Below are 27,633 nucleotides of genomic sequence, written 5' to 3' on the forward strand. Positions count from 1 at the left end.
GTTGGATTAGACACATCTAGTGTCCAAAAATAAACAAAAACAAAAGGAAAGGAGATAGACTTTCAAACTGAATAATCATAGAAAAGAAAGAAAGAGAGAAAGGTGCATAGTGCGAAACAAAGGGAAAAAGAAGCACGCAACCACAGTAAAATACCAGAAAAGAAGAAGCAAACAAAGGCATAACTTGAAGTTGGAGACTTTTGATAATAAGTAGCTATTAGTCAACTTAGTATTTACTATTTAGTTGAATACTTTAATTATTGACATGATTTCTTATTTTTTTATTCTGATTTTAATTATTCATATATACCGAACTCAGTTTAACTTTGTATAATGCCGAGGCTGAACATGTTATAGGGTCAGTTCTATGAATTTTATTCCTACATTATTGTACTATAATAAACATGATAGTTGTGGTATTCCACGTACATGGCTTCTTAAAGCCCTTCAGTTGTTTCATGTCGCAGGTTTGCTGTGGCATGACAATATATATTTGGAATGCAGAAATATCTATCCTAATGAATTTTATTAGCATTACCTTGAAGAGGATTGATATCTCATATAATTCTTGCATATATTTCTTAATAGGGATGTCCCAAATATATACAAACAGAGACCTATTCCTGTACCACTTCTGATTCCTAGATTAATACAGACTAGGAGAACAGAGACCTATCCTAACTCTACCTAGAAGAACCGACAGCTATACAAGATTCTTAACTAGGTTAACTCACGTGTACTACAAATATCAAAGACACCCTTATCATACCTGACTAGTTGTTCTTCGCTTCTTGTAATCCTATTTTCTACTGCTATGCTATTTAAAAGGGATATCATTTTTACAAGGTTTTCAAATTAATGCAGGAGGCTTTTTCTCACTTATTAGGTGAACAAAATGAACTTACGCAAGAGCTGGCATCCCAAGGGATGAGTATTGTTTATGAACTTGGTGATGCATCAATGAAGCAAAACTTAGTAGATGCTCTGGTCAGCACTTTGACTGGTTCAGGGAAAAGGAAAAGAGCTATCAAGGTAAGGCATCTTATTTGGCTTCTTATTTTGGTGCTTTATATGTAAAATTAAGAATTGAGTTTGGAGCAGTTGGTTGAAGACACTGAGGTTTTTCAAGAGGGAACTATTGGTGAAAGTCTCAATGGAGGAAAACTCAGCACCTACAAGGAACTTTGCAGTCTAGCTAATGAGATGGGTCAACCAGACCTAATTTATAAGTTAATGGATCTGGCCAATCATCAAGCTTCTTTGAATTCCAAGAGGGGTGCTGCTTTTGGGTTCTCAAAGATAGCCAAGCATGCTGGGGATGCCCTCCAGCCACACTTGCTATTGCTGATCCCACGGCTTGTTAGGTACCAGTATGATCCTGACAAAAATGTTCAGGTATGCATTTTTGTGTGCTTCAGAACGACATATATTCTGGTTATTTCAAGAAACTTAAGTTGTGTGTCATTTTTTTTTTGTTTAGTTCTCAATTAGCATGATTATTTGGGTATTAATTTATTCGTTGTTAAAACTACCAGAAACTATGAATTGATTCTGCATTTGCCATTTATTAGCAAATATTTCTTGCTGTTTGTTATCAATTACATTCACTATTTGTACAATATTTATAGGATGCGATGGGACACATATGGAAATCACTAGTTGCAGAGCCCTCGAAAACAATTGATCAATACCTGGATGCTATTATTGATGATTTAATAATACAATGCGGATCTAGGCTCTGGCGATCACGAGAGGCTTCCTGTCTTGCCATTGCAGATATTATCCAAGGCCGGAAATTTGAACAGGTAACAGTCTTGTTTTTGGTTTTCTTAATTGGAATGTTCTGATTTTCTATTTGAGTAGTTTCCCAAGTACTACTTTAAAATTAGGACACAAGTGCGCATCAATCTTCTAATCACTGATAGATTTAGTAAAGTGTAGAGTTCCATCTTCCCCATTTGTCCATTTTGATTTACAAATAGGATATTAAATAACATCAAGCTTTTTATTTCTTGTCATTGTATCTCTTTGATTTTCAAAATGCCTTGTTAGCTTTGTAGATCATCTTTTCCATGTCTTTGTCACTATAATGTGCTTGATGTTTAAATTTGTTCCTCTAAGGCAATGTTTAGTGCAACTGTTCAGCAATGAGGGGTAGATGGCAATCTGTTCTGTAATTATGCTTTTAGTGCTGATAAATAACCAGTCTCAAACTGAATCGGCACAATATTCTGTAATATTCATACTCGAAGGCTAAACTGAGTCCTTGGTTTAGCATTAACTTTAAGATATCACATAGTTGCAATTCCTTGGATACATACAGTTTCCAAGAAGAATTAAATTGCTTAGGCAATATTTCTGGTTTAAAGTTTACATTTTTCTATATCACATTCATTTTTCGTATACCTTTATACAAACACTCTGAAAATCAATAATAAGTTAAGTGATACCAATCACTTATTTTATACATAATTCTAAGTAAGAATATCAACTATATAATTTATATGTAACAAAATAACTGGATTCATTTTCAAATTTTAGACTTATTTTATTAGTTCTAATTTTCTTGAAAAATCATGGTTTGTCTTTTTATTATTATTTATTTTAAGCCTCCAAACCTTGCGGGTTTTAGGGGTGCATGAAAATGGGTTGGTGGGATATTATTGGTGTCCAACCAACCATATACCCATTTCCGATTCTATAATTGGTGGTTATATAACCTCAAATGTTTCAGTTATGTTTAACTTATTGTAGGTGGAATGGTTGGGTTATATGGGTCATGCATATGAATGGAGTAGTGGATTATATACAACTCATATGCATGGGAGTGAGTTGGACTATATATTTATGAAAATTTAATTATGAAGTGTATAATTGGAAAATCTAGTCCTACTACCTTCTTTTTTTCAATTTGATTATTGCCTTTTTATCTTTTTTTATTATTATGTCTTTTTAAATTTTTTTACTTTAGTTTGTCATAATCTGTTTTAAAATTTTATCTTACTTTTTACACATCTTGGACATACCGGGCTGCTCAAAACTAACTGAAAAACCAAACCAAAAAAGAGGTTGACCGAAACCAATAGGCTGGGTAATAGTTTTTTATTTTAAAATTTAAGCTTAATGGGAATGGTTAGTAACTCCTAAAAACTGGTGCTTAACCGACTGACCGATGTATATATTTTATATAATGTTTTTGATTATTAATATTTTATTTATAATAATTTTAAAATTTGTTATGATGTAAAAAGTAATGCATACTCTGTTTGAATTAAATTAATGTTTCCATATTATAATTGATAAATATATGGAAAAAATTAAAAAATTCCGATCATTAGCCATAGAAATAATACTTATTTATTGTTTTGTAGGTAATAACTAGTTTACAGCTCTTAATAAATTCTTGGATTGTAGTACATCAACAAATAATGTCGGTACATTTAATTTTTGTTTAATTAAAGACACTATGTGAATTTTCTTTTTTTACTCATAATTTGACCCTTGTAAAATGTTATTTTCTAGAATTAAAAAAGTTAGCTTATTAGTTAGATGGCGTATAATAGATGCTCTGTAGTTTCATTTTATATTTGGAAAACGTGATATGTGTTTTTGTGCTATTATTTTGGATTCAGACTATTTGTACTATGCTTATGATGTATTGTTATTAACTTATTATAATTAAGACAATGCCGTAGTGTATTTTAATTCTTAACTTAGTTTTATAGATTATGGTTCAATAAAAGTAAAAAATAAGCCAACAAAAATATAGAAAGAAATTAAAAAAAACAAGCTATGAACAATATAAATAAAATTAGCTAACAAACTAGGAAAAGTATAAAAAGAGCAATAAAATAATCAAACAAAAGCCATGAAATTATAAAGATCAGAAAACAAAATAGTCCCGTAAAAGTATTAAGAAAAGTTCAAATGTCATAATAATTAATTGGAATTTTGAGAATTCGATGAGCTAATAGGAATAAGGCACAAGAGATGTTAGATTATTAGGTGGAGTATTATAATCCAACATAACATACACTAACCATTATTACACAATTATAACCCATGAAATTTCATGGTTTGGATGGTTACCTTAATTTTCTTCGCCCCTACTTCTTCACTAAGCCTCAAACTATGATCCATATTAATGTGAATCACTAACATTCTTTTGTGTTACATATTATTTAAATTATTTTGAATGTTAACATTAAACACTTACAAGGGTTTTTTAGAAAAAGAAGAAGCAGCAAAGTTTGAGGTCCAAATGCAGCAAAATAGAACATTAGGGGTAGGGGTTTAATGGTAACATTTATGATATCAATTCTTAATTTAGAGCAATCAAACGACAGGGGACTCAACATAGAAAGCTTCAATAGTTCAATGGCCAAGTAATGGATTTTTGTCTGTTTTGAAATAATTAAGTCCATTTAAACACATTCATCCTTATATTTTGTGGTTGTATGACTTCTATTTTCCTAACATATTAAGTGATTTTTTACACATGCTTAAATGTTATGCTATTTCATTTATGGCAACAAGTCTTAAATGTTTCTATTGTGTTACTCTGTTCAATTTTATGCTTCTTGCAAGGTTGGGAAGCATTTGAAGAAAATATGGATAGCAGCATTCCGTGCCATGGATGACATAAAGGAAACTGTTCGCAATGCTGGGGACAGATTATGCCGTGCTGTGTCTTCATTAACAATAAGATTATGCGATGTCTCACTAAGTGAAATATCAGATGCTAGCAAAGCAACGGAGATTGCTTTGCCTTTGTTGCTTGCAGAAGGCATATTGAGTAAAGTTGACAGTATTCGTAAGGCTTCAATTGGAGTTGTCATGAAGCTTGCAAAGGTTTGATATGTATTGTAATGTTGAGCTCAGTTTGCTTAGAAATAATTACTCACAACGAAAGTCTTGGATGGTTGATTACTTAGTGGTGAATTAGCCTCCTTATCAACTTGTTCAAATACGCAACTTCGTATGCAAGGTCTGAACACCACTTAACAACTAAATAGTAATTTTGGTTTCAAACCATGCAAGTAGAGGCGTTGTGAAAGTACAGTTGGGTTGACCAAGGATGTTAAATGGTGATGATTTTAAGGGGGAATATTCAGGAGCTCATCAAGGCCCATTTATCTTTATATATCTGCACACTGCAAGACCTGTGCCTTGGTTTTAACCTCTAAATGAAAACCCATTAACAATTTTAAACATTGATTCTGAGCTACGTGGATCAAAAAGATGAATTAGGCACAACATTTCTGAACATGATATTTTTAAAGAGAGAGCCATGTTTAGGACAGTAATTGATGAATGCAAGTTATTAATAGGTTTCATCCCAAGGGGATACTTCTCTTTCTTTCTTTATAAATTTTATATATACCTTTAATAATATTGGTGTTACTTCCTGAATCCCAGATAATAGGATTGCTTCTTTTTCCAAATTGGATTAAAAGATCTGATTAAATTGGTTGGAAACACAAGTTTTCTATATGTTTCTACCTATATTTATCATTATAACTAAAATACTATATTTTTGGATAGCAGAGCACATTAAGTAGAGGCTGATTAGGAAACTAATTAATGAATCTATATTCTATTCTCGAAAAGGAAAGGAAACTGTGATTTGGAATGAATGTAAAAGAAAAGGAAATAAGCATATACTTTGTGAACAGTGGATTATTTAATTAGAAAGTTATATTCAAATATGTTTGATATTTATTTTATTTATCTTATAATGAAATAGTTAATATTTAAATATTTTATTATCTTTGTTTTTTTTGGCTATTCTATGTTATGTGTTTGTGAATATATGAATATATTTTTGTAATTTCAGGGTGCAGGGATTGCACTTCGTCCGCATTTGTCTGATCTAGTTTGTTGTATGCTTGAAAGTTTATCAAGTCTTGAAGACCAAGGGCTCAATTATGTTGAGGTTTGTCCTGATATAGCTTTCTTACGAACTGTATGTGCTTATCCCTTTGCTTAATAATAAAATCTTTCGTTTCCCTTATAGTTGCATGCTGCAAATGTTGGGATTCAGACAGAGAAGCTTGAGAATTTGCGCATTTCAATTGCAAAAGGTTCTCCAATGTGGGAAACTCTTGATCTTTGCATAAATGTTGTGAACAATGAATCATTGGATGTCTTGGTTCCTCGGCTTGCTTCTCTGGTTCGATCAGGTGTTGGACTCAACACTAGGTGGGTAAAGATATCAAATTTATCCAATTCACTTTTTTGAATGTAATTTTTTCTTTTTCTTTTTTATTCTTTAAGTAGTCTTCCTCCCTCCTCTTCCTAACTTTACTGATAGGAGAAAAAAATGATGAAAAATGTTTATTGTTTTTAGACTGAAATTGAGAGTGCAATTTGGACTGATAGATATGTTTTTAAATCTTTTTTCATTAGATTTTTTTAGCAGCAGAAATAAGAAAGTATAGCAAGACTGACACAGCAACTATAGCAATTTAAACCTATCTAAACCTTTGAGTGCTGTTATAGGTGGTCCTCTTGCTAAACCAAATAGCAGGGTTTTCAAAAAAATTATAGTTTTTTTTTGTCATGATAATTGCTAACACAGCCCAATTCTATACTTCTTCTATTGCAGGGTCGGTGTTGCCAGCTTTATTAGTCTATTGGTTCAGAAAGTCGGGGCTGAAATAAAACCATTTACAAGCACACTACTAAGACTGTTGTTTCCAGCTGTGAAGGAGGAGAAGAGTGCTGTTGCAAAACGTGCTTTTGCAAGTGCTTGTGCGATAGTTTTGAAATATGCAGGTCCGGCCCAGGCTCAAAAGTTGATTGATGACACTACAGCTTTACACACTGGGGAAGGGAATGCACAGATTTCATGTGCAATTCTTTTGAAAAGCTATTCATCGATGGCATCTGATGTTATAAGTGGATATCATGTGGCAATTTTTCCAGCTATATTTATTTCAAGGTTTGAACAGATAATTTCTTATCAAGCTAATTTAAGTAATTAATATTATTTATCTTTATTTGTCTGCCAACTTATTTCAATTTCCTTCTGACCACATTTGTTAGTTGCTACATGCCTTATTTGTAGAATCAGATTTAAGCAAATAACTTGATCTTGCATTCACCTGAAGTCTAAGCTGCTTTCGCTGTTATTTGTATGGGGTTTATTTATTTATTTCATTTTTCTCCTTGTACTAAAATCAATCACTATATGCATTCTGTAATAAAAACTACAGAACCTCTCTAATTTTGAAAATGCGAAACATGAATATATACCAAGCAAAGCAGAAACTAAGTTTTCTTGTGGTCTTCCCTCATTGTTGATAAGGAATTTTTTTCTTGAAATTTAGTTGCATTATATTAATTAGTTCATTAAAGCTAGTGAAGTGCTGTTAACTGAGATGATTTTATGAACTCATTTTTGGAATCTCTTGGTACAATTCTACTTATGTCTTCAGTTTCCCTGTAACAAGTCAACTTCATCAGGAACATGATCTTTATCAGAAAACATTTCTTGTTCCATATCCTGTCAAAGTAACTGTTTTAGCTTGAATTCATTACTTAGAGATTGAGACTTTTTCTCCACTTGGGAATTAAAAATTTGAATTGCAGATTTGACCATGATAAGCATGTTTCTGGGTTATTTGAGGAGTTGTGGGAAGACATTGCAAGTATTGAAAGGGCCACTGTTCAATTGTATTTGGGTGAAATTGTTTCTCTCATTCGTGAGGGCCTTGGATCATCATCTTGGGCGAGGAAAAAAAAGGTGAATGTTGATCTTTACTTCTTTTTTCAACATTCTGTTTTAATGCCTATGGATATGTTCTCATCCCTTTCCCTTGTTATTTATTTATTTTTGTGGTTCTCATAATATTAAGTTTTATTACTGTCACTGGCGTGAACATGCAGTCAGCCCAGGCAATTTGCAAGCTTAGTGAAGTTTTGGGTGAATTATTATCTTCTTATCACCATGTTCTTCTTGAAGCTCTTATGAAGGAAATGCCTGGTCGGTTATGGGAGGTAAAACTATTCATCCTTGTATTTCAAAATGAGCAATGCAAGTGCTTAATCAAATATGAAAGAATAAATCCTAAACATGAAAAGAGAACTTTTTCTTTTTCGATTTGCATATTTATTTTGGAATGGCACATACTTTAATGATCCAATTGAGGCTACAAAATTTAGTCTCTTGATAGTTGACCATCAAAGCTGTTGCTAGGATTGATAAATTCTCTTCAGGTAGTAAATTGTACACAAATATTTGCTGTATTGGTTGCCTAGCAATCATTGCTCCCAGTAATGAAAGTACCCTAACTTTCAATTTGAAAAGAAAAGTTGAGAACTTTTCCTGTGATTAGCACGATTTAACAATGATTTTTAGCACAACTCGTTCAGAATTTTCTCAGGTGCTTATTTTCGTTTTCTGAAGTAATGGTTATTATATTAATTCCATCATGCATGTTGCTAAATTATGACGATAACAAGAGTTTTTAATTTGTGTGTTTCTGCACTCTGCAATCTTTTGTTTGCTAATTAATTAATTTCAACTTGAAAGGGGAAGGATGCTCTTTTAGATGCAATTGGTGCACTATCCATGTCATGCCATAAAGCAATTGCCTCAGAAAATCCTGCCACTCCCAAGGCAATTTTAGATACTCTATCTTCTGCATTCATGAAAAAGGGGAAGAAATTCCGTGAAGCTGCTTTCCATAATCTTGACCAGGTACCTATTTAATGATGCTTCTGCAAGCTATTTTTATAAACTTCTTTTTAGTAGTACATACTTTTTCCCGTGGATAAGTGAAAGGGTTTCTTATTGAACAGGCGCCAAAACGTGTTTGCTCCTTACAATATACAGAACTAGTAACTAAAACAAAATGTGAAAAATCCTAGTTCAAAGTTGCCATCCAACAGAGCATTGTAAAATGGCTTATATATAGGTTTTTGATGAATAAGTGATCTAACTATAATTTAAATAAAAAATAACTTTTCATAATAAAAGCAAAATGAAAAAGATTGTATTTCAAATAATTGTCGTAAAATAAACTGTGCAGAAGAATACAATTTTTATTTACGGTTTTCTTATGATATACTTTCTATCCTAAATCCCATGATGATTAACCATATATTTTTAGAATTAAATGTAATTAGAAAAAAAATTAATGGTAGAATTAAATGCTGTTTTCATAATTTCTAATTTCATTTAATTGTAGAATTAAATGAAACTAGTTTAAAAATTATGTTCATTGCATGAAAGGTACAAACAACATATGATATTCAGAAGAAAAGGTTAATGCCATGCAATGTTCGACTTTTTAACCACTACTTTTCCAAGCAGTGATGGAAACTGTATTTGGTCTCTCGAAGTAGGCTTGTCAATGGGGTGGGTAATATAGATGGGGAATCCCAACACTATAAGGTTCGGGGTGGGAAGAGAACTTTGTCTCCATTTCCTAGGGATGGCAATTGTAATTCCTATCCCATGGAGATTCCCGCCCTGTTATCCATGGAGATACAATTAATGTACAATATTAATGATATTTTATATATATTTTACGGTAAGTTATTTATTAGTTCTTGACTTTTTACCTAATACACTGTTTAGTCCTCGTATATATAACAATGCATTATCGAGTCCTTAAGTTTTGTTCTATTCAACAACTTAGTCCCTCCGTCCATACTAATTTTCTCTTACTCATTAATGGTAAATTACATATATGGTACTTGAACTTTAGCATGTTTTACACTTTTTTAAAAATAAACTTTAATGTCATACCTTTCTTTCTCCTCTCCCCTCTCCTAACTAATCTTAATAAAATTATAATTTTAATATTTTAAATAATTTAAAATAAATATATAATATTTTTATTTGTAATATCAATAATTATAAATATTCATGTGAATATTTTACACGACACTGATATTAACCAATTACGAATTGATAAAATATTGGATTTTATTAACCCGTATTTGGGTTTAAAGTACTGGTGTTGTATAAAATGTTCACATCAATATTGACAATTATTAATAAAATATTTTAATGTGTCAATATGAGTGATAGTTAGTAATAAAATATTAATATTTATATTTATAGTTTTTCAATATTAATGTGAATGTTTTAGACGACATCGATATTAAAACCAAAACACAAGTTAATAAAAACCAATATTAAAATAAAAATATTGGGTTTTTCTTAAATTATCTTACTGGTACATTGTCACTTGAAACTTGCACTTAATTTTTTCAGTACTCTAACTCTGACATCATCCCCCTAAGATTGGATCATTACATATAAAATGTCAAAGAAAAGATGAGAAGTTAAGTAAAATAATATTTTTATTTTAATATTGGATTCTATTAACCCGTTTTTGGATTTTTGTACTGGTGTCGTGTAAAAGATTCACATGAATATTGATAGTTATTGATAAAATATTTTAAATAATATATTTATAGTATTAAAATTAGATAGGAGAGTGAATAAGATTACAAAAGAAAATAATTTTTTTAAATATTTGAGTGTATTTTTAATATTTAAAATAATAGTAGTCTTCAGTATAAAATTGAAGTCCGGTTGTCAAAGTGTAAAAATGCTAAAGTTCAGAAACCGTAGATGTAATTTACCATTAATGAGTAAGGGTAAATTAGTATTTCAAATGGACGGAGGGACTAAACTGCTGAATAGAATAAAACTCTAGGACTATATAATGTATTATTACAAATACGAGCGAGGACTAATAAATTATTTAGCCTATATTGTATAGTTTGTACTCATTATATGTTATATCACACCTTTATAATACATTTTTCTTAACATTAATTAATTAAAATTATTTTAAAAGATGCTTAATTTTATTTTAATTTCTATTTGATGTTTTGTTATGTTTAAGTATTGATAGAACAAGTTTGCATTGTTTGCATGAGTTTTATTTAGGTTAACTATATTTAAATTTGAATTTGTATATGGATGGTTTTGTTGTAAACTTGTAGACTGTAGTATATTATTTTAGAAAAATAATAATCTTACTAGGGATATAGGATTCCCAATGGGTGTAAGGATAACTGTCGAGGTGGGGGTAGGGACAAGTTTATTCCCATTTTCCTTAATGGGGTGGGGATTGAATTGATTGCCCCATCCTCTCCTTGCGCCATTGACAAACCTATCTGGGAGTGGTAAATTGCTGATTCTGTACATCATTGAGCTGCCATTGACATTTAACTTGCAAGATGTTCATATATTTTTGTTGAAACAATGAAATTATGGTTCGCTGTTTTTTACAGGTTATAAAAGCTTTTGAAGATCCAGATTTCTTTCACACCATTTTTCCACAATTATTCGAGATGTGTAACACTGCTTTTGCCAATAGATCTGGCCGAGCACCTATGGCAAGCGACATTGCTAAATCAGGTCATTGTTAACTCCAGTTATTCATTCAAATGTTTTGATTTTTTCTATTTGATCCTTATGAAAGAACATATGATTAGCGGAGTACAATAGCTACACAAGCAAATTCTACTACCTACCGAAAGGACATTTTTGTTGTTATTTAGAGTATCTATTTTGACAATGACAAAATCATTTCATACAAAGCCCAAGGTTGGTTTCAGAATGAAGTGGTCCAAAAGGATTCGGTTGAATCCATGTTCTTTTCCTTCGTACTCTTCATCGCATTCAACACTTCAAGATGCCAATACCTTCTGTTGATATTACTTTTATTCATTTTATATTAAAACAAAAATTATCAAGCATTTCCCCACTTTTACCATAAAATAAGAGACTGTTGAAATAAAGTGCATTGCTTAAGCAGATTGTTGGAAAATTGATGAAGAATATGCTAATGGCAATAAAGGGTAATAGGAGAATTAAGGTATGCGATTTGGAGCCTAGTGAAGGTTAGTATGTATAGACGTGTAAAGTGTGAGGGATTATAAAAATTATGTTTTGGCTCATTTGAGTTAGGCTCGGCTCATTTTGTAGAGAGGGAAGAATATCTTCATGTGGGGGTTGAGTTTAGGTTCAATTCATCTAACTGTTTTCTGTTCATTGGTTCGTGGTTTTCTTGTTTATCAATTCAAATCTCTGTCTTCTATTTGTTTTAAGTTATGTTTCTGGTTTCTATCAATTGGTTCGTTGCCGGAAAAGGAAATGGAAATCACAATGAAAACTGACATGGAAATCAAGATGGAGTATGATCTTGCTGTTCAAATCGACTCATTTAATGTCATTAAGAATGTCTGTTGTAACTTTTTCATACAAAGTTCAAGGTTAATGTCAGCATGATGTCTGCATGCGTTCTTAAACTTCATACACTTCATAACTCTAAGTCCATACCATCAAAGAATTTGTGAAAATATAATCTCCACTTCACATAATCTTGGTTTTATCGTTGATTGTTTGATAATCCCATTCAACACTTAAATTTGAAAAACCAAGTGCTTTTTAGCTTTAAGGTTGTTTGATAAGCCACGTAAAATTTTCATTTGTGTTAAAGATTCACTTAATCTTAAAAGTCAGGATATTTAACTTAAAATCATTTATCAAAGAATGACTCCGGTTATCAAATGATTGAAGAGCCGGGAACAATTTATTTACGGTACTTAGTTGACATTCATAAAAAGTATCTAATTAATTATGAGTTCAATAGTAAAACGGAAGAATTATAAATCTCCAAAATAATAATCATATTTAAAATTTAAAAATAGAGTGCGACTAATATACTTGTAAAACATATTAATTTATCACTTTCCATATTATTACTTTTTTCGTAAAAATTATTGTAAATATTTATGTACTTGTATATTTCAGTACTTTATTTTTAGCACATACCAAACAATATGATTGATGAAGACAGCAATTTTGAAGCATGTAAGTTTTTTAATAGCAAGGTGGAAGCGTGACAACGTGATGTGTAATCTTGGTTTCACCTACCTGAACTGCTTAAAACATTCTTAATGTCAAACAAATGGCCCAATAGTAGTGTTTCGACGCTGGTTTTGATGAAAGATAGGCAATGTAATAAAAGCAAAAGGCCCTTTTAATAGGTTCAGTTCTGAAAACCATGTTCCATTGATTACCATGATTGATATCTATGAATGGAATCAATTGTAGTTAGTCACATGATTGATCTTAGTCCTGTCTACTCATCCATGTAGAGCATTCTGAAACAAAATACATTGATTTCCTCTTGAATGTATTGGGATAGATTAAACTGTTATATGTTATGTAAAATTGAATGTTACTGCTAATTTGCCACAAGGATGTTCTGTTAGTTTATGTTATTGTCATCACTTTTCTGGAGCTTTTAGGGGGATTATCGAATCATATCCAAATTAATTGTTCTTATTGCTGCCCAACTCGTCTGTCGACTTCTAAGAGGGTTTCTTATCCGCTCCATTTTTCCTTTATGAAATTCATCTTTGTATTATAGAAAAATCAAATTTGAAGGCATATATCATTGTCTGAGCACTATAGTTTCGTGTATACAGAATCAGAAAATGATGAAGATTTAGCTGCCCCACTGGCAAAAGTTTTGGGCTGTGCAGTGTCCTGCATCCATGTGGCACGTGTAACTGATATTCTTGAACAGAAAGAAAACTTGTTGGAAATGATAATAATCGCTCTCTCACCTTGGTTTCAGTGGTCAGGTATTTAATTTCACCAAGTCTGATCTTTTATTTGTTGCAAAGGCACATTGCTGATAGAACAACTCTTTTTTTACCAGTCAAAATATCGGCATTTTCATTGATTAAAGAAATTTCCTCAAGGTTTAGCAGCCTTGATGGCCCTGAAGTAGTATCTCTACATGGTAGCATGACTTCATTAGTTCAAGAGGTAATCAGAATCTTTTCTTGAGAACTTAACTGAAATGCTTGCTTAAATTTTGACTAAACTTTCTTTGGCTTCAGCTGTTTCACTCTGCATCACCAAAAATACTTGAATGCATAAGCACTGTAAAGATTGCCCAGGTATGTCATGGTATTTCTCTGTTTAGTTAATAAATCAATGCTCTCTCTATGTCGTAATATACTGGAAAGCCATTGATCTGAATGCAAAGATTTCTTTAGCATGTGAAGTCATTTCGATGGCTTTGTAATTGCAAATTAATAAGCATGGATGATAGTTTATCATGATACAGGATTTCTCTTGCCTTTGGGAGAAAGAAAAAGTATTGTTTGTTATTTTGTTTATGTTCCATTATGTTTGAGAAGCTGCACGTGCAATAGGTTATGCTACCCAGCAAGATAATATTTGATGAAGTGGTGACAGTGGTGCCGTTTAGCATCAGAGATAGACAAATAACAAGAAAACCATGAACAATATGTTGATACAGGCTTTATTAGAATCCTAGGGTGGAGATTAAAATTATCCTAAGGCTTAGAACTAACAAATGTTGGTCCAACGGTGACACTTCTGTATGTTGATATGTGTCAGTTTTGTAGTAATTTGATTAAACTTGCCAAGTTGACTAAATTCATAGGCAAAGTTCTATTAGGATCAAATTGATCCTGGAAGCCAAGTTGAAAGGATGAATTGTCCCTTTATTGGATATTGTAAACTTTTGTAAAACTGCTGCATGGTGATTAAGTTACAAATTATTAGGACTATTTTGTTTCTCCTCTCAGCTGTCACTTTTGCCTATTTCTAACAGAATCAGATGCATGTCTAGTGATTTATGCAATAATATGCGTAAAAGTGTTGGTGAAAATTCTTGGAAGACCAACTATACTTTTGAATCTGCTCTAATGCAAAATCTGACTCATAACTCATTTTAACATCAGTCTGCCAAAGGTTATTCATTTTCTACAGACATGTATGGTTGAATTTTCAATGACTTTTGCTTGAATTCAGGTTCACATAGCTGCGTCAGAGTGCCTTGTAGACATCACCATGCTGTACGGACAGCTCCACCCGTCTGTGAACTGGACAGAGATAGGGTTTAAAGAAGAGCTTATTCATCTTTACGAGGTGGAAAAAAATGAGACGGCAAAGTCGTATTTGAAGAAGTGCATCGACATCTTTGGAAACCTTCGGCAGACCTGACTTTTTGCTCTTGAGAAGACAGTGATATAGTAGTGAATTATAGATCTAAAAGCTGAACTGTAAACATATTTTCTGTTAAGTTGGTTTGGTGATATTATAGCAATTAAGCAGTTTAATGATGAATGTGAGGGAGGTTAAGAGTAAAAATATAGCAAATCAAGTGTACCATTGTTTGTTCTTTTAAAACAGGTGGTGGCAAAATATGCCCCCATTACTTATTAAGCAAGGTCTTAGATTTAAAGTTGTAAAGCCCTGTATGTATCTTACTGTTGGATGGATGGCTATCACGAAGGACATCCATCCTCGTGATGGCCATCATATGCAGTTCTTTGGAACTTCCAGCAGACCCCATTTTGTGCTCTTGAGAAATTATACATATAAAACTGGAACTAAGGGACGTAAAGAGTAAAAGAAGTTCAAATCAAGTGTATCAAAATTTATACATTGTTGATTGTTTTAAAACAGGTGGTGGTAAAATACGTCTCCCTTTCACTTATTATTATTATTTTTTAAATGTTCATTTTTGAGTTCTTGATTTTACAGTACTTATTAAATTATGGATTTTTAAGCTAAAACCATCAGTTTGTTGACGTGAGTTATGGGTATTTTTACTTAAAATTAAGTTGACTTTTGACTTTTTAAACTCTCTCTATTAAATCTCCATTAAAATCAAATAAAAGTCCTTTAGAATTGAATCTCAGAACAAAGGAAAGAATTATGAAATACCATAACAAAGCTTGAGGATCGTTGGATTTTGATCCTTATTGCCGTCAATGAAATGAATTTTGATCTTTAACCCTATTGATGTTTGATAGAAAAAACACAGTTTTTATGCCTCTTAATCTGATGATGAAATAATGGAACTTAGAGAAGTTTGATTTTAGTGGTTTTAGATTCTCTTCTTTCCCTTCTTAGAAACATTTTAGTGGTTTTAGATTCATTGACTTTTACACTTAGAGTTTAACACCAACTTTATATGAAATCAAAATTTAATTTCCAATTATTGAAAGAAGTTGAAGAGTGTTTTTATAGTCCTATGGAGAAATGAAGATACAGTTACCAATTTAATGGCAAAGTTGTATTTCTTATTTTATCTTATTAAAAAGTTTGAGTTTTTATTGGAGCAAAATCTGTTGTTGAAGCCCCGTGAAGTTGGCTGGTCTTTCTCTCCTCTTGAATGTTGAAAAAGTCCTGATATTTCGGATATAGGATTTTATGTACTGTTGATTTTGAGCTTATCTTACATTCTTGTGGGGACAAAAAAAAAGAAGAAGATATAGTTCCCCTTTTATGTCCTATAGTTGGTTTCTGATTAGCAAATAGTAGTGGATAATTATCCTTTTTGGTGGTCCATTTAATTTTCTATAATTGGTATTTACATGTCATATTAATGTCATTCCGTGACTTTTCTTGTTGGGATTAATTCTTGATGATCATTTTCCATTACGATTATACTTCTCTTTTTGGGTACATACTAAACCAGCTTCATCCACTAACTATCGGAGATGAGATAGATTATATCCGCATTGCGCAGTTTGATTACCTAAGCTTTTACCACATTTTTCATTATCGGATTTAGTATTCATTGTAGTTGCACACTCGGTTTAATCTCATCTTCCATGAGTATGCGGTGTGTGACAATGTAAGGCCTATCCCTGTAATATCGTGGATGGTCCAACCGAATGTTCACTTATGCTTCTGAAGTAGCTTAAGCAGCCTTGTCTCAATTTCATCTGTCAAAAGAGAAGAGATAACATGTAATTCGCTCGGAGGTTTAAGTTCCAATGTTGGAGGTCCTGCCACGAAGACTTAGGAATTCACTTGTTTTTCCGGTATAAACTCTCAAATTGGATCTTTACCCACAAGCATTCTTCGTTTTCCGTGAGGGGCCCGGGCTGCCTTGAAATTTCATATTCCTCCTCACGCTTTGCTTTTTCTAGACCTTTTAAAGAGGCTGCCGTTGGGTACCAACGAAACAATTCTTCAACAAATGCCTCAACAGGATCATTTGATTCAACAAATTACAATCGCCTATATTATTTGTTGGAAATTTCTTAGAGTTATAAATGTTGAACACAACATCTTCGTCTTGCAACCAAAGTATCAACTTACCCTCTTGGACATCGATTACAGTCCTTCTGGTTGCAAGAAACAGCCTACCTAGGAGGATTAGTACAATTTCATCTTCTGTCATGTTTAGTACCACACAGTCGGTGGGGAAGATGAACTTGCACCTTCACTAAGACGTCTTCCACTACTCCTTTAGGACACGCGATTGATCGCTCTGGTAATTGGAGTGTCATTTTGGTAGGTTCCGGATCTCTTTATCCAAGCTTCCTGAAAATTAATACTTACACCCAAATCATACAAAACTCTATTAAATTCCACAATTCCAATTGTGCAAGAGGTAGAAAAGCTTCCTAAGTCTTTGAGCTTCGATGGAAGCTTGTTTAAACAATGGTAGAGCATTCTTTCATTAAAGGTACCATTTCATTAGAGCATCTCCAACAGCCTCTTAAGTTGGCTCTTAAGTTAAAATTTGAAGAGGGAGAATGAAAATTCATCTCCAACAGCCTCTTAGTGGCTCCTCAAATCACTAAGAGCCTCTCCATCCTCTTTATTAATAGAGAGCATCTCTCCACCTCTAAGTGCCTCCTAACTTCATTTTTTATTAATAATTTATTATTGATGTGTCTCTCTCCTCACACTATTGGTAATGTAACAATAAAGAATAATCTTAATAATAAAATAATAAATAAGGAGTGAATATAAGGAGCATTGTTGGAGATGATATATCTTAACCACTCTTAAATCACTAAGAGTCAATTATTTATATTATTTTTAGAGAGCTCACTAAGAGTCTCTTGGAGATGCTCTTAGTTTCTAATTTCTTTTTTTCCCCACAAGAATCTCCTTTAGAAATTTAGCATATGTAAGATTTTTTTTCTAACGTCTTTACAAATGGTATGTTAATGTGGAGCTTCTTAAATATTTCCAAGAACTTGAAATATTGGTGATCGAGTTTGTCTTTACTCAACTGTTACGAAAAAGGTAGTTTTGGTACGCAAGCTTTAATTTGATCATCCAATTTCCCTTTATTCTTAGATGAAATTTGAGTTTTAGGATTCAAAATGGGGTTGCTTACCTCTCTTGATTCATTACGTACCATAGGAGTAGAGGTCAGTTAGACCTTTCTGGGAACGCAAAGTTCCAATCCCTTACCACTTCTGAGTGTGATTTTTTGGGTAAAATCCTTATTGTTTAATCTCAGGTTTTGCTCGATTATGGTTGGTGAGATCCTTGTTTCCTGTCTTATAGTTGACTTGGTTCTCCAAATCCCTACAATAAGCCTCATTATTTAGCAAGTCGTGTTTGAATACCTTTAAGTAAAGAAATTATCAACTCATCATGTGAGCTCGAAGGCTTTGAAGTGGGTGGGGGCATTGCTTGAGGGCTTCCATTGATATTGGAAATCTCCTATAGAGCCAATTAGAGGTCTTAACATATTATTTGGATTAGCATATGAAAAATGAGGATGATTCCTCCACCCTTGAATGTAAGTATTCGAATAAGGGTTGTTATTACCTTTGGTTGTTCCCCCCTACATAACTTACATTAGCGGAGTCATCGACGAATGGACTACTAACTGGGGATTCGTTATTGTGATGATCTTGATGAGAATGGAAATCAGAGTTCAAACTTGGGATCTCACAACACTCAATTAAAGCTTCCCGATGGACCCATTACCCGAGCAAGAGCCAAGAAGTTTGAAGAGGAGCTTCAATCATATATGGTCCAAGTGATGGACGTCGCGGATAAAAACGAAGTTTCTGAAATTAATGGTCCATTAACCGTCGTATCTCTTTCAAGTTGTATGGGATGTGAATACGGAGGTCAATTGGAGCATTCAGATTCATATGAGAATGTTTAAGATTGATTGGCTTTCTTCTCAAGGATTTAATAACAATTTCAGAAGTTTTCCTAAGGCGTGGGCACGGCTTAACAGATTTTGGCTTCTGTTTCTCCATAATAAAAATGGAGTGGGATTGACGTGGGCACGACTTAACAGATTTTGGCTTCTGGGCACAATTTGGATTGACGGGAATGCAAGGCTTAGTTGGCCCACTTTGTGCTTTATTATTATTTTAGGTTTTTGTTTACCTTCCCTATTTTAGTTAAACTTCCATTTTTGCCCTTGGTTTAATGTTTAGTGTTATTGGGCTTGTAAGGACATATTAAGTCCGATTTAATTTACTAGCTTAGATATTTATAGCTTTCACTTTTATTGTAACCGGCAACCAACGTTTATCATTGAAATTAAAGTTCAGAATTTCTTCTCTTGAGATTCAAGTGAGGGTTTCTCTTGTGTTCTTTGGGGCACTATAACTGAACAATTCGGAATCGAATCCTTGTTAGTTAGACTAGGGATTGGGTCTTTGCAACTCCGTTTTGCAGGAGTTTTCTTCCGTCTCATTTATCATTCGGGTTTTATTCTTGGTTGTTGGAGATTGGAATTGGGTCTTTGCAACTCCGTTTTACAAATGTTCTTTTCTATCCAACTCTAATTTGTTAGCTTTCTTGGGGATCAAATCTAGTTGTTGGGTTTTCGAGGCACCGTTCCTCGTGGGTTCGCATCAGATCTCCCCCACAGTTCACAGACAGAACCATTTATGGCTAGTTCAAGCTTATCCTTACCATCAACATGTCTATTTTTTAGTTACAGTTGTATTAGGAGCTCCTGAATCCGTAGCATAGTCATTATACCTCAATCTAATAGGCTTTTCTGCTATCCATTAATTGTGTGCCTTTCATAGCTAACTTATTTATAAGCTTGTATGCATCATCAGCCGATTTCCAAAAGATATTTCCACATACAACATAATTAATGGTCACACAATTCTTAGGTGTTATGTTATTATGATAGAATGTGCTTACGAAGATGTGTTTCAAAAGGTCGCCGTGCGGGAAATTCCTAAGAATTTTTGGAACCTCTCCTATGCTGTGTAAAGTGCTTCAGATTCAAATAGCGGGAATGAGGTGATTTCATTTCTTAGCAAAATCGTATTGGAAGGGGAAACTAATATGACATAAACACTTTTTTCAACCCCTCTCAAGTAGTGAAGGAACCTGACTCCAATGATTTGAGCCACTACAAATCTTGTCTCATTGGTGAGAATGGGAAAAGCTTTAGTTGGATAGCATCAATAGGAACTTCATTTGGCCTTGTGATTTCATGGTGCATGAGAAGTTTATCCAAGTGTTCTTTCAATTTTTGTGTCGCTCTCCCCCGAATTGACCATATTGATTTCAAGTTATTTGCACTTACTGTTGGTGAAAAAATCCCGAATCGATTTTGGGGTCCTTCTCATTATTTGTCTTATGTGCCCTATCTTTGTAGTCCTCGTCGTGGCATTCATTTCCAAACGAATACCTTCCATATATGTTATCTCTATTTCCTTTTGAATCCGAAGTTTCCTTAACCTATGACAAAGACGTTAAATTTCAAGATTAATATGAAGAACATTATCACCTTTAACCCTACTCGTAAACTAAGAAGAACACAAAAGTTCTGTATCACAATTACAAAAATAAAGTTTTACTCACAAAAGACTAACTTAGGGACAAATGTATCTCGTCATTATCAAGTAATAATCCAGAAAGTCCATGTGTCGAATCCATGAGAATTATGTTGTAAGTATTGGATATACTAGGTCTTTAGTTATTGAGGAGAATCGATAAGGTGAAGATTTTGGTTTCTATATTAAACTACTCGTACTACTAACTAATTCGAGATAAAACTAGAATTTTATGCTTATTGAATACAAATGTGGGTGATAAGATGAAAGCTCAAAAACAATTATAAAGCATTTATCCAATTAAGATTAAGTTAATTATAAATTTTAACATATGATTAAAGATTACAAATTCCTTAAAACTCTTAATCTCAATATTCCTTTTTATGGGTGAAATTAATCCTATAAGCTCAAGAATTAGGGCCAGTGAGTTGTATGGCTCGTCAATTTCTACAGTTTCCAGGTTGTCAAACCTGGTAAGGAACACCTATATGCAGTATATATGATTTGGGAATATGTAATAATCAAAGATAAAAAGCATAAATCACATGAGAAATGATTATAAAAATGGAATAAAGTACTTGAATATTATTGAAGGAATTCAAATGTGGAATAATAGAAATGATTACAATCAACATCTAAACACATAGTAAGAATCATTACTAAGTTAAGAAAAAGAAAGAGGAATACGTTTCTACCCATCTACAAATCTAACCTAGAAACAAGAACATCATTTAGGATGAAGATGTGAATCCTTCTTGCTTGAAGAACGAAATGTGGATGAAGAACACACTTACAATGGATTATGGAAGAACATGAATCTAATGGTTACAAGAAAGAAGGGGAAGTAAGAACATCTCATACAATCTCTTCAATTGGCTCTTAAGTTAAAATTTGAGGAGGGAGAATAAAAATTCAATTCCAACAGTCTCTTAGTGACTCCTCAAATCACTAAAAGCTTAGTGTCTCCTAAATTCATTTTTTTATTAATAATTTATCATTAAAGAGTCTCTCTCCTCTCACTATTGGCAAATGATTAATATAACAATCATTGATAATTTTAATTATAAAATAATAAATAAGGAGTGAATATAAGAAGTATTGTTGGAGATAATATATCTTAGTCACTCTTAAATCACTAAGAGTCAATTATTTATATTATTTTTAGAGAGTTCACTAAGAGTCTCTTGGAGATACTCTAAGACATAAATGTGCTAAGTTTTCTCTCTTAGAATAAAGAATAACTTTTCTCACATATGTTGTACGATAAAGTAATTTCTCTCACCATCATTTGTGTAATTTTATTTCACTTTGTTAATCGAATATTATTTGGTACCCAATAAACTCTACATTTCGATTGTTTAAATAATAAAAAGTTAGCAAAAAAAATAGTAATTATAATTACCATGATCGTGGGAATGATACTTTATTTTCACTTTTATTACTTGATACACAATAAATGTGCACTTACCTTTACATGCATGTATATATAAAATAGGCATCAAGAAGAACGAGCAATCATTAGAGGAGGAGATGGATGTGTGAGTGTCAGATGAGGAGTAAGCAGGCCAAGTAATGCAAACAGAAGGAGGAGAAAAGGGATTGGATTGTAAATCTACTATTTCTAATTTTTTTTAATATACTTTAACACCAAAATGTCATGTTAACAAGTCGGCTTAATTTTTTCAAGGGTTTTGCTATTTATCGCCTCCAAATTACTTATCACCGTCTCCTCTTGGATATTTTTGCCCTTTTCATTTTTCCATTCAAAAACTTAATATCATCTCTCTCTCGAATCAAAAATTGGATTTATGAAAAATGAACCTGAGAACGTCGAGGAAATCGAATAACTACCATTCCTATTTACACTAATTGAAATTCGTCTCCAAAAACTAACTGATCCAATCAATATATATATATATATATATATATATATATATATATATATATATATATATATATAAATTCATCCAAAGTGTGCTAAACGGGTGGTTCACACCATTCTGTTTAGGCGGAAATAGGTGGATCACCCATTTCTACCATGGCGGAACGGCACCCGTTTCTGCCTAGGCGGATTGGTGTGAATCACCCGTTTAGCATATTTTGGATGAATTTTGTCTCCGAATCCGGAAATGGAACTCGTGTTTTCAATTCGATTTTCAAATAAAAATACTTATCCGAGGAATCATTAGTCTTTTTCCTTTACCGTGTTTTAAGTCCTATGAATGTTGTTCGGGTTTTTGAATTTCGAAGAAATTTGAGAGAATTTCAGTTTTTCAGTTTAAAAAACGAAAAGGGAAAAAATATCCAAGAGGGGACAGTTTTAATTCATCTGTAATGTGGATTAGCTCTGTTTTTGTTTGTTTTAATTCTAGCTTTGTTTTTTTTAATTATTTTTTAGTATTTTTAAAATTGTGTTTATATTTTTTATATTTTTCGACCCATTCTGTACTCGAATTTATGACTAATTTTATGTTTTCTTTTTGCAGGTCTTTGATTTCTTTATGTTGTTTTTCGATTTTTAGTTGAAGGTATTCGGCTTCGGTGCTTACGTCTACATTGGATGGTTTAGCATCATTGTCTTTGAGTTTGCTGTTTTTTAGCGGTTCATATTTGTATTTTTCCTTTTCAATAATTTCTTGGGCGTGATTTTTAAGAAATGTTATTACACTATGTTCTTGTTCTGCCATTAGATTAGAATTGTCCTTTTTTGTGTAAATCGGTTAACAGATCTAAGGTTTTATTTACGGTTGTAGGGATTTTAGGTTTTATTTCACTTATATCCATCATTATTGGGTCCTTGCTTCGTCTCCAAGCATCTATGGGTACTATTTCTGGAGTTCTAGTTTGTGTTATAGTAATGTTTAGATTTTCTCCTGAGGTAATGCTACAACTTTCTTCTATGGGTCTTTTTCTTTTGTCTATATTAGCTACTAACATGTTTAATTTTTCCAAAATTATCTTAAACGTTGGTATTTCCGATGTATTCCACAGTTTTGTTAATTCATGTGTTATCATTTCTTGGATTTGAATATGGTTTTGTTGTATTAAACTAAGAGTATTCTTTAATTGTTCTTTTGCTACAATCTCTATCCATATTTGGTCGAATTTTTGGTTAGGATCACTCATCTTTGTAGATTCTTTTTATCCATCCGTCTTCAAGTTTGATCCATTCTTTCTTAGGTGGTTCTAATAAAGAGTTTAATTGTTTGATTTCACATTCTAGTCTCTGTTGTTTAGATTCAATTTCTAAATATTTTATTTGAGATTCTATGATTGTCTCTGCCATAATAGTTTTTATTATTTGTAATTTTTTCTCTTTTTTATCAAGTTGTTGTCGTATGTTCATATTTTATTTATATATCGTATTTTGTTTTGGTCCTCTATCGTAATTCCTTCATTATTTATCTTATATTTTATTTTATTTAAAAAGTCGTATCCTAATAATAGTGCATATGTACTATCATATTCTGTTACTCCTACAATTATCTCATATTCTAGATCTTGAATTTTAAATCTAATTCTTATACTTTTAGTTATGATTATTTCTCTAGTACTATTTGGACAGTTATAAGTTTGTGGTTCGATTAGTTCACATTTATTCTCATTTATTTGGCTAATATGTACTAAACTTTTGGTTCCTGTATTAATTTCAGCTATACAGTCAGTTGCTCGTAGCTCATTAAATAATATTACTTTTATTCGTAACTTATCTTCATAATATGTATGTAATAAATCTAATGTTCTCGGTTGTCTTATTATTTCTTTCTTAAAACTTAACCTTCCTCCTTCTATCCTAGGTAATAATTTCTGGATTGGTTGTAGTTTTCTAGAATTAAAATCTATACATATTTCGTCTGGTATTGTTATGATGGAATTTTCCTTATGTTCTAGTGGTTCTAATATTTCTTGATATAATTTTGGTACTAATATATCCCTATCATTTTGTTTTCTGATATGATGATTACCTGTAAGGGCATATATCATTTTTGTTTCTATACTAATTACTTTACTTCCTGGGGGCATTCTTATTCCTTCTAATTTATAATAGAGTGTTAAAGCTAGATCTTTATGTTTATCTTCTAATGAGATACTAAAATCTGGTTGAATTGTGAATTTAAGTTTCTGATAAATTAAGTTTCCTCTTACTACTGCTATTAAGGCATCTTGGATATTATCTAATATTCTATCATCTAATACATATATTTGAATAGGAGTATCGATATTTTTCTGAAAATATGCTTTTATAGTGAATTCTATTCCTCCAAAGTAAATATTCCTATATTTCTTTGCTTCTTTATGTGATAATTTGGATAATTCTCTTTTTATTACGTCATTTGTTATTAAATTTATCCTTGCTCTACCATTTATAGTAGTTGTATCTATAATATTCTCATGCTTCTGAACAATATATCGTATATTTTTATTTCTCTCAAACCATTTTGTTTTAAATATCTTATTTACAGATAGCTCTTCAGTTTCATCTTGTATTTTTTGATAAATATCTGGTTTAAAACTTAAGTTTGAGTTATACCACCTTCATAAGTATCCATTTGATAGTAGATATTAGTATTTTCTGTATGGGTTTGTTCTGTTATTTCTTTATTCTCTTCCATTGATTAAAGCTTGAATATGTCTGTAACTTTCAGTGATTATTTGTTTTTGAATTTCTATTGTCTCTTCTTGCTCTCTACGTTTTTCTTCTAATCTTTTTACTTCATCTTCTAAGTCGAAAACTCTTTTCTGTAATTTTATCTTTTCAATACGCTTAGCGTCTAAAGCGCCTTGTGCTAATTCTAATTGTCTATCTTTTAATTCTATAATTTGTAATGCTCTTCTACAACTTATAATATGTTGATTAATATCCTGATTATAAATTAATGGTTTTTCAGCAATAATCCTAAGACTTTCAACTGATATATCCATTATCTAGTGTGTATAATCCTGAAAAATCATGATTGTGAAATTAATTAGGCATTTAATCATTTCTACTTTTCTTATTAACATTATATGCCTATTTAGATCACTAGTTCCTATATTAAGGAGATGTTGGTAATATTCTAATAATATAATTAATTTGCCTAAGAGAATAGAAATTTCTAAACTATTGCTTAAGTCTAATTCAATTATGCCGCTTGTAATTTTGTCAACTGGTTTCCTATGAATATTAAGCTGTGATGCAAACATACTGGTATATGATGATGACATAGTGATTTTAAAGAGTCTTAAGAACAATGGTTAAAGAAGTAAAAGGGAAAACTATTCACATCAGTAACAGTAGTAGTGATAGTTCAGATAGTTCAGATACTCAAAGTGAAAATAAACTAAAAATCATTGGGTATATAGAAGAAGAAAATAAAGATGAAACAAAATTAATAGAAGAAAATCATCAAATAATGAAAGCATTAGAACAAATGAAGAACACTAATGCAATAATAGAAGAAGAACCAGAAAGTGATATAGAAAACAACGAATACAGCAACAAATACACTAGGTATGAAGAATCAGATATAGGATCAGAAAATATAGTAAACGAAGATGCCGATAATTATCCAGAAGAAGAAATGATAGACCCCAATTTAGACGTAGTAACTAAAAGAGTACCTACGATTCCACAACATATACCTATAGGCCAACAAGGAGACTTTAAAGAATTTATAGGATCTATGTCTCAAGGATTAAATCCAAATGGATATTTTTTAGACTTAGATCATGTCTATGATGAACAAGAAATAAGTAGATGAATAAATGATTGGAATTTAGGAATGTACATAGCCTTAATGAATTCATCTCACACTGAAAATTTAGATTATATGTATGACCTAATCTCTAAAACAATGATAGGAAAAGTAGGATTTTGGATGGAATCTATAACTCATCAGTTAAGACCACAAATAGAAGCTTGTGCTCATGATTGGAAATCAATGTTATTATTATTCGATATGGTATTAAAAAGAGAATTTTTAGGAGAAAGATGGTTAGTGGCTAGAGAAACAGTATTTGCTGAAAGAAAAGCTGAAATAATAATGAATTTGAATAACATGAAATGTTGTAAAATTAGTAAATTACCAGAATATACTATCAGTTTTACTAAGTTCTTTTATGAAGCTAGGTTTTTACCACAAGAAGGATTGATATACCAACAACTATATTATGACCACTTACCAAACCCATACAACGTAGAAGTTTCAAAAGAATATACTCAATTAGAACCAAAAGAAAATACATTAGGAGAAAGAATTAGAGTACTACGAGCTTATCTTATGCGAAAATGTGAAGAATATAGAGTTCAACAAAAGGTTAAAAAGGATAAGAAACTCGGATTACGAGAAATATGTGGATTCACGGAAAAACGGTTAGTTTTTGGTTGTGATGATAAAGTTAGGAGAAAATATAGACGATATACTCCTAATCGCACTTACAGACATAATCCGACATATAAGAAGTCTTATACTAACAAGTATGATAATGGACGATTTCGACGAAAACGATTTAGACGATATAAAAATAATCCCGAAAATCGGAACAGATTTAGATATAAACGAAAATTTAGGAAAAGACGAGAAAGACCACTAAGGGATAAAAATACTAAACTTACAGAATGTAAATGTTGGAATTGTAACGAGAAAGGACATTATGCTAATAAATGCCCTAAATTAAAACAAAAAGGTGTCAAATATATAGGAACAACAGAATTTATAATGAGTCTAGAACAAATAAGAGCCAGCGATGATAAATGGCATAAAGAAGATGAATTTTATATTACTGAAACAGAAGGTGAGAACTCAGAAGAATTAGAACCAATAGAATATGAAGATAGTGAAACTGATAACTAATGGTAGCCATATATGTAGAAGCACCGGTAGAATATAAACCTAATAAGATTATAAAACGCCGCATATTTATAGATAGTGGAGCTGATATATGTTTAGCGAAGCAAGATGTACTAGTTCCCCATAAATGGAAAAGATCTAAAGGACATAAGGTCAGAGTTACAGGATTTAATGAACAAATGAAAGAATTAGATATTATAGCCGAAAA

At 31.9% G+C, this 27,633-nt stretch overlaps 1 protein-coding gene across 1 annotated transcript in view; it reads left to right on the forward strand.

The window, feature by feature from the left end:
• Window positions 1-15,260, forward strand: part of LOC136234032 (uncharacterized) — a 30,038-nt gene extending 14,778 nt beyond the window's left edge. Inside the window, exons 21-35 of the mRNA XM_066023786.1 lie at window positions 865-1,032; window positions 1,102-1,395; window positions 1,629-1,805; window positions 4,588-4,851; window positions 5,837-5,935; window positions 6,017-6,201; window positions 6,608-6,943; window positions 7,594-7,747; window positions 7,891-8,001; window positions 8,537-8,704; window positions 11,260-11,386; window positions 13,465-13,623; window positions 13,701-13,810; window positions 13,885-13,944; window positions 14,828-15,260. Coding sequence (XP_065879858.1) covers window positions 865-1,032; window positions 1,102-1,395; window positions 1,629-1,805; window positions 4,588-4,851; window positions 5,837-5,935; window positions 6,017-6,201; window positions 6,608-6,943; window positions 7,594-7,747; window positions 7,891-8,001; window positions 8,537-8,704; window positions 11,260-11,386; window positions 13,465-13,623; window positions 13,701-13,810; window positions 13,885-13,944; window positions 14,828-15,019 — 2,604 coding nt within the window. The 3' untranslated portion in view covers window positions 15,020-15,260. The remainder of the gene's footprint in view (window positions 1-864; window positions 1,033-1,101; window positions 1,396-1,628; window positions 1,806-4,587; window positions 4,852-5,836; window positions 5,936-6,016; window positions 6,202-6,607; window positions 6,944-7,593; window positions 7,748-7,890; window positions 8,002-8,536; window positions 8,705-11,259; window positions 11,387-13,464; window positions 13,624-13,700; window positions 13,811-13,884; window positions 13,945-14,827) is intronic.
• Window positions 15,261-27,633: the final 12,373 nt, after the last annotated feature.

This window comes from Euphorbia lathyris, chromosome 6, assembly GCF_963576675.1.
Source record: "Euphorbia lathyris chromosome 6, ddEupLath1.1, whole genome shotgun sequence".
Lineage (NCBI taxonomy): Eukaryota > Viridiplantae > Streptophyta > Magnoliopsida > Malpighiales > Euphorbiaceae > Euphorbia > Euphorbia lathyris.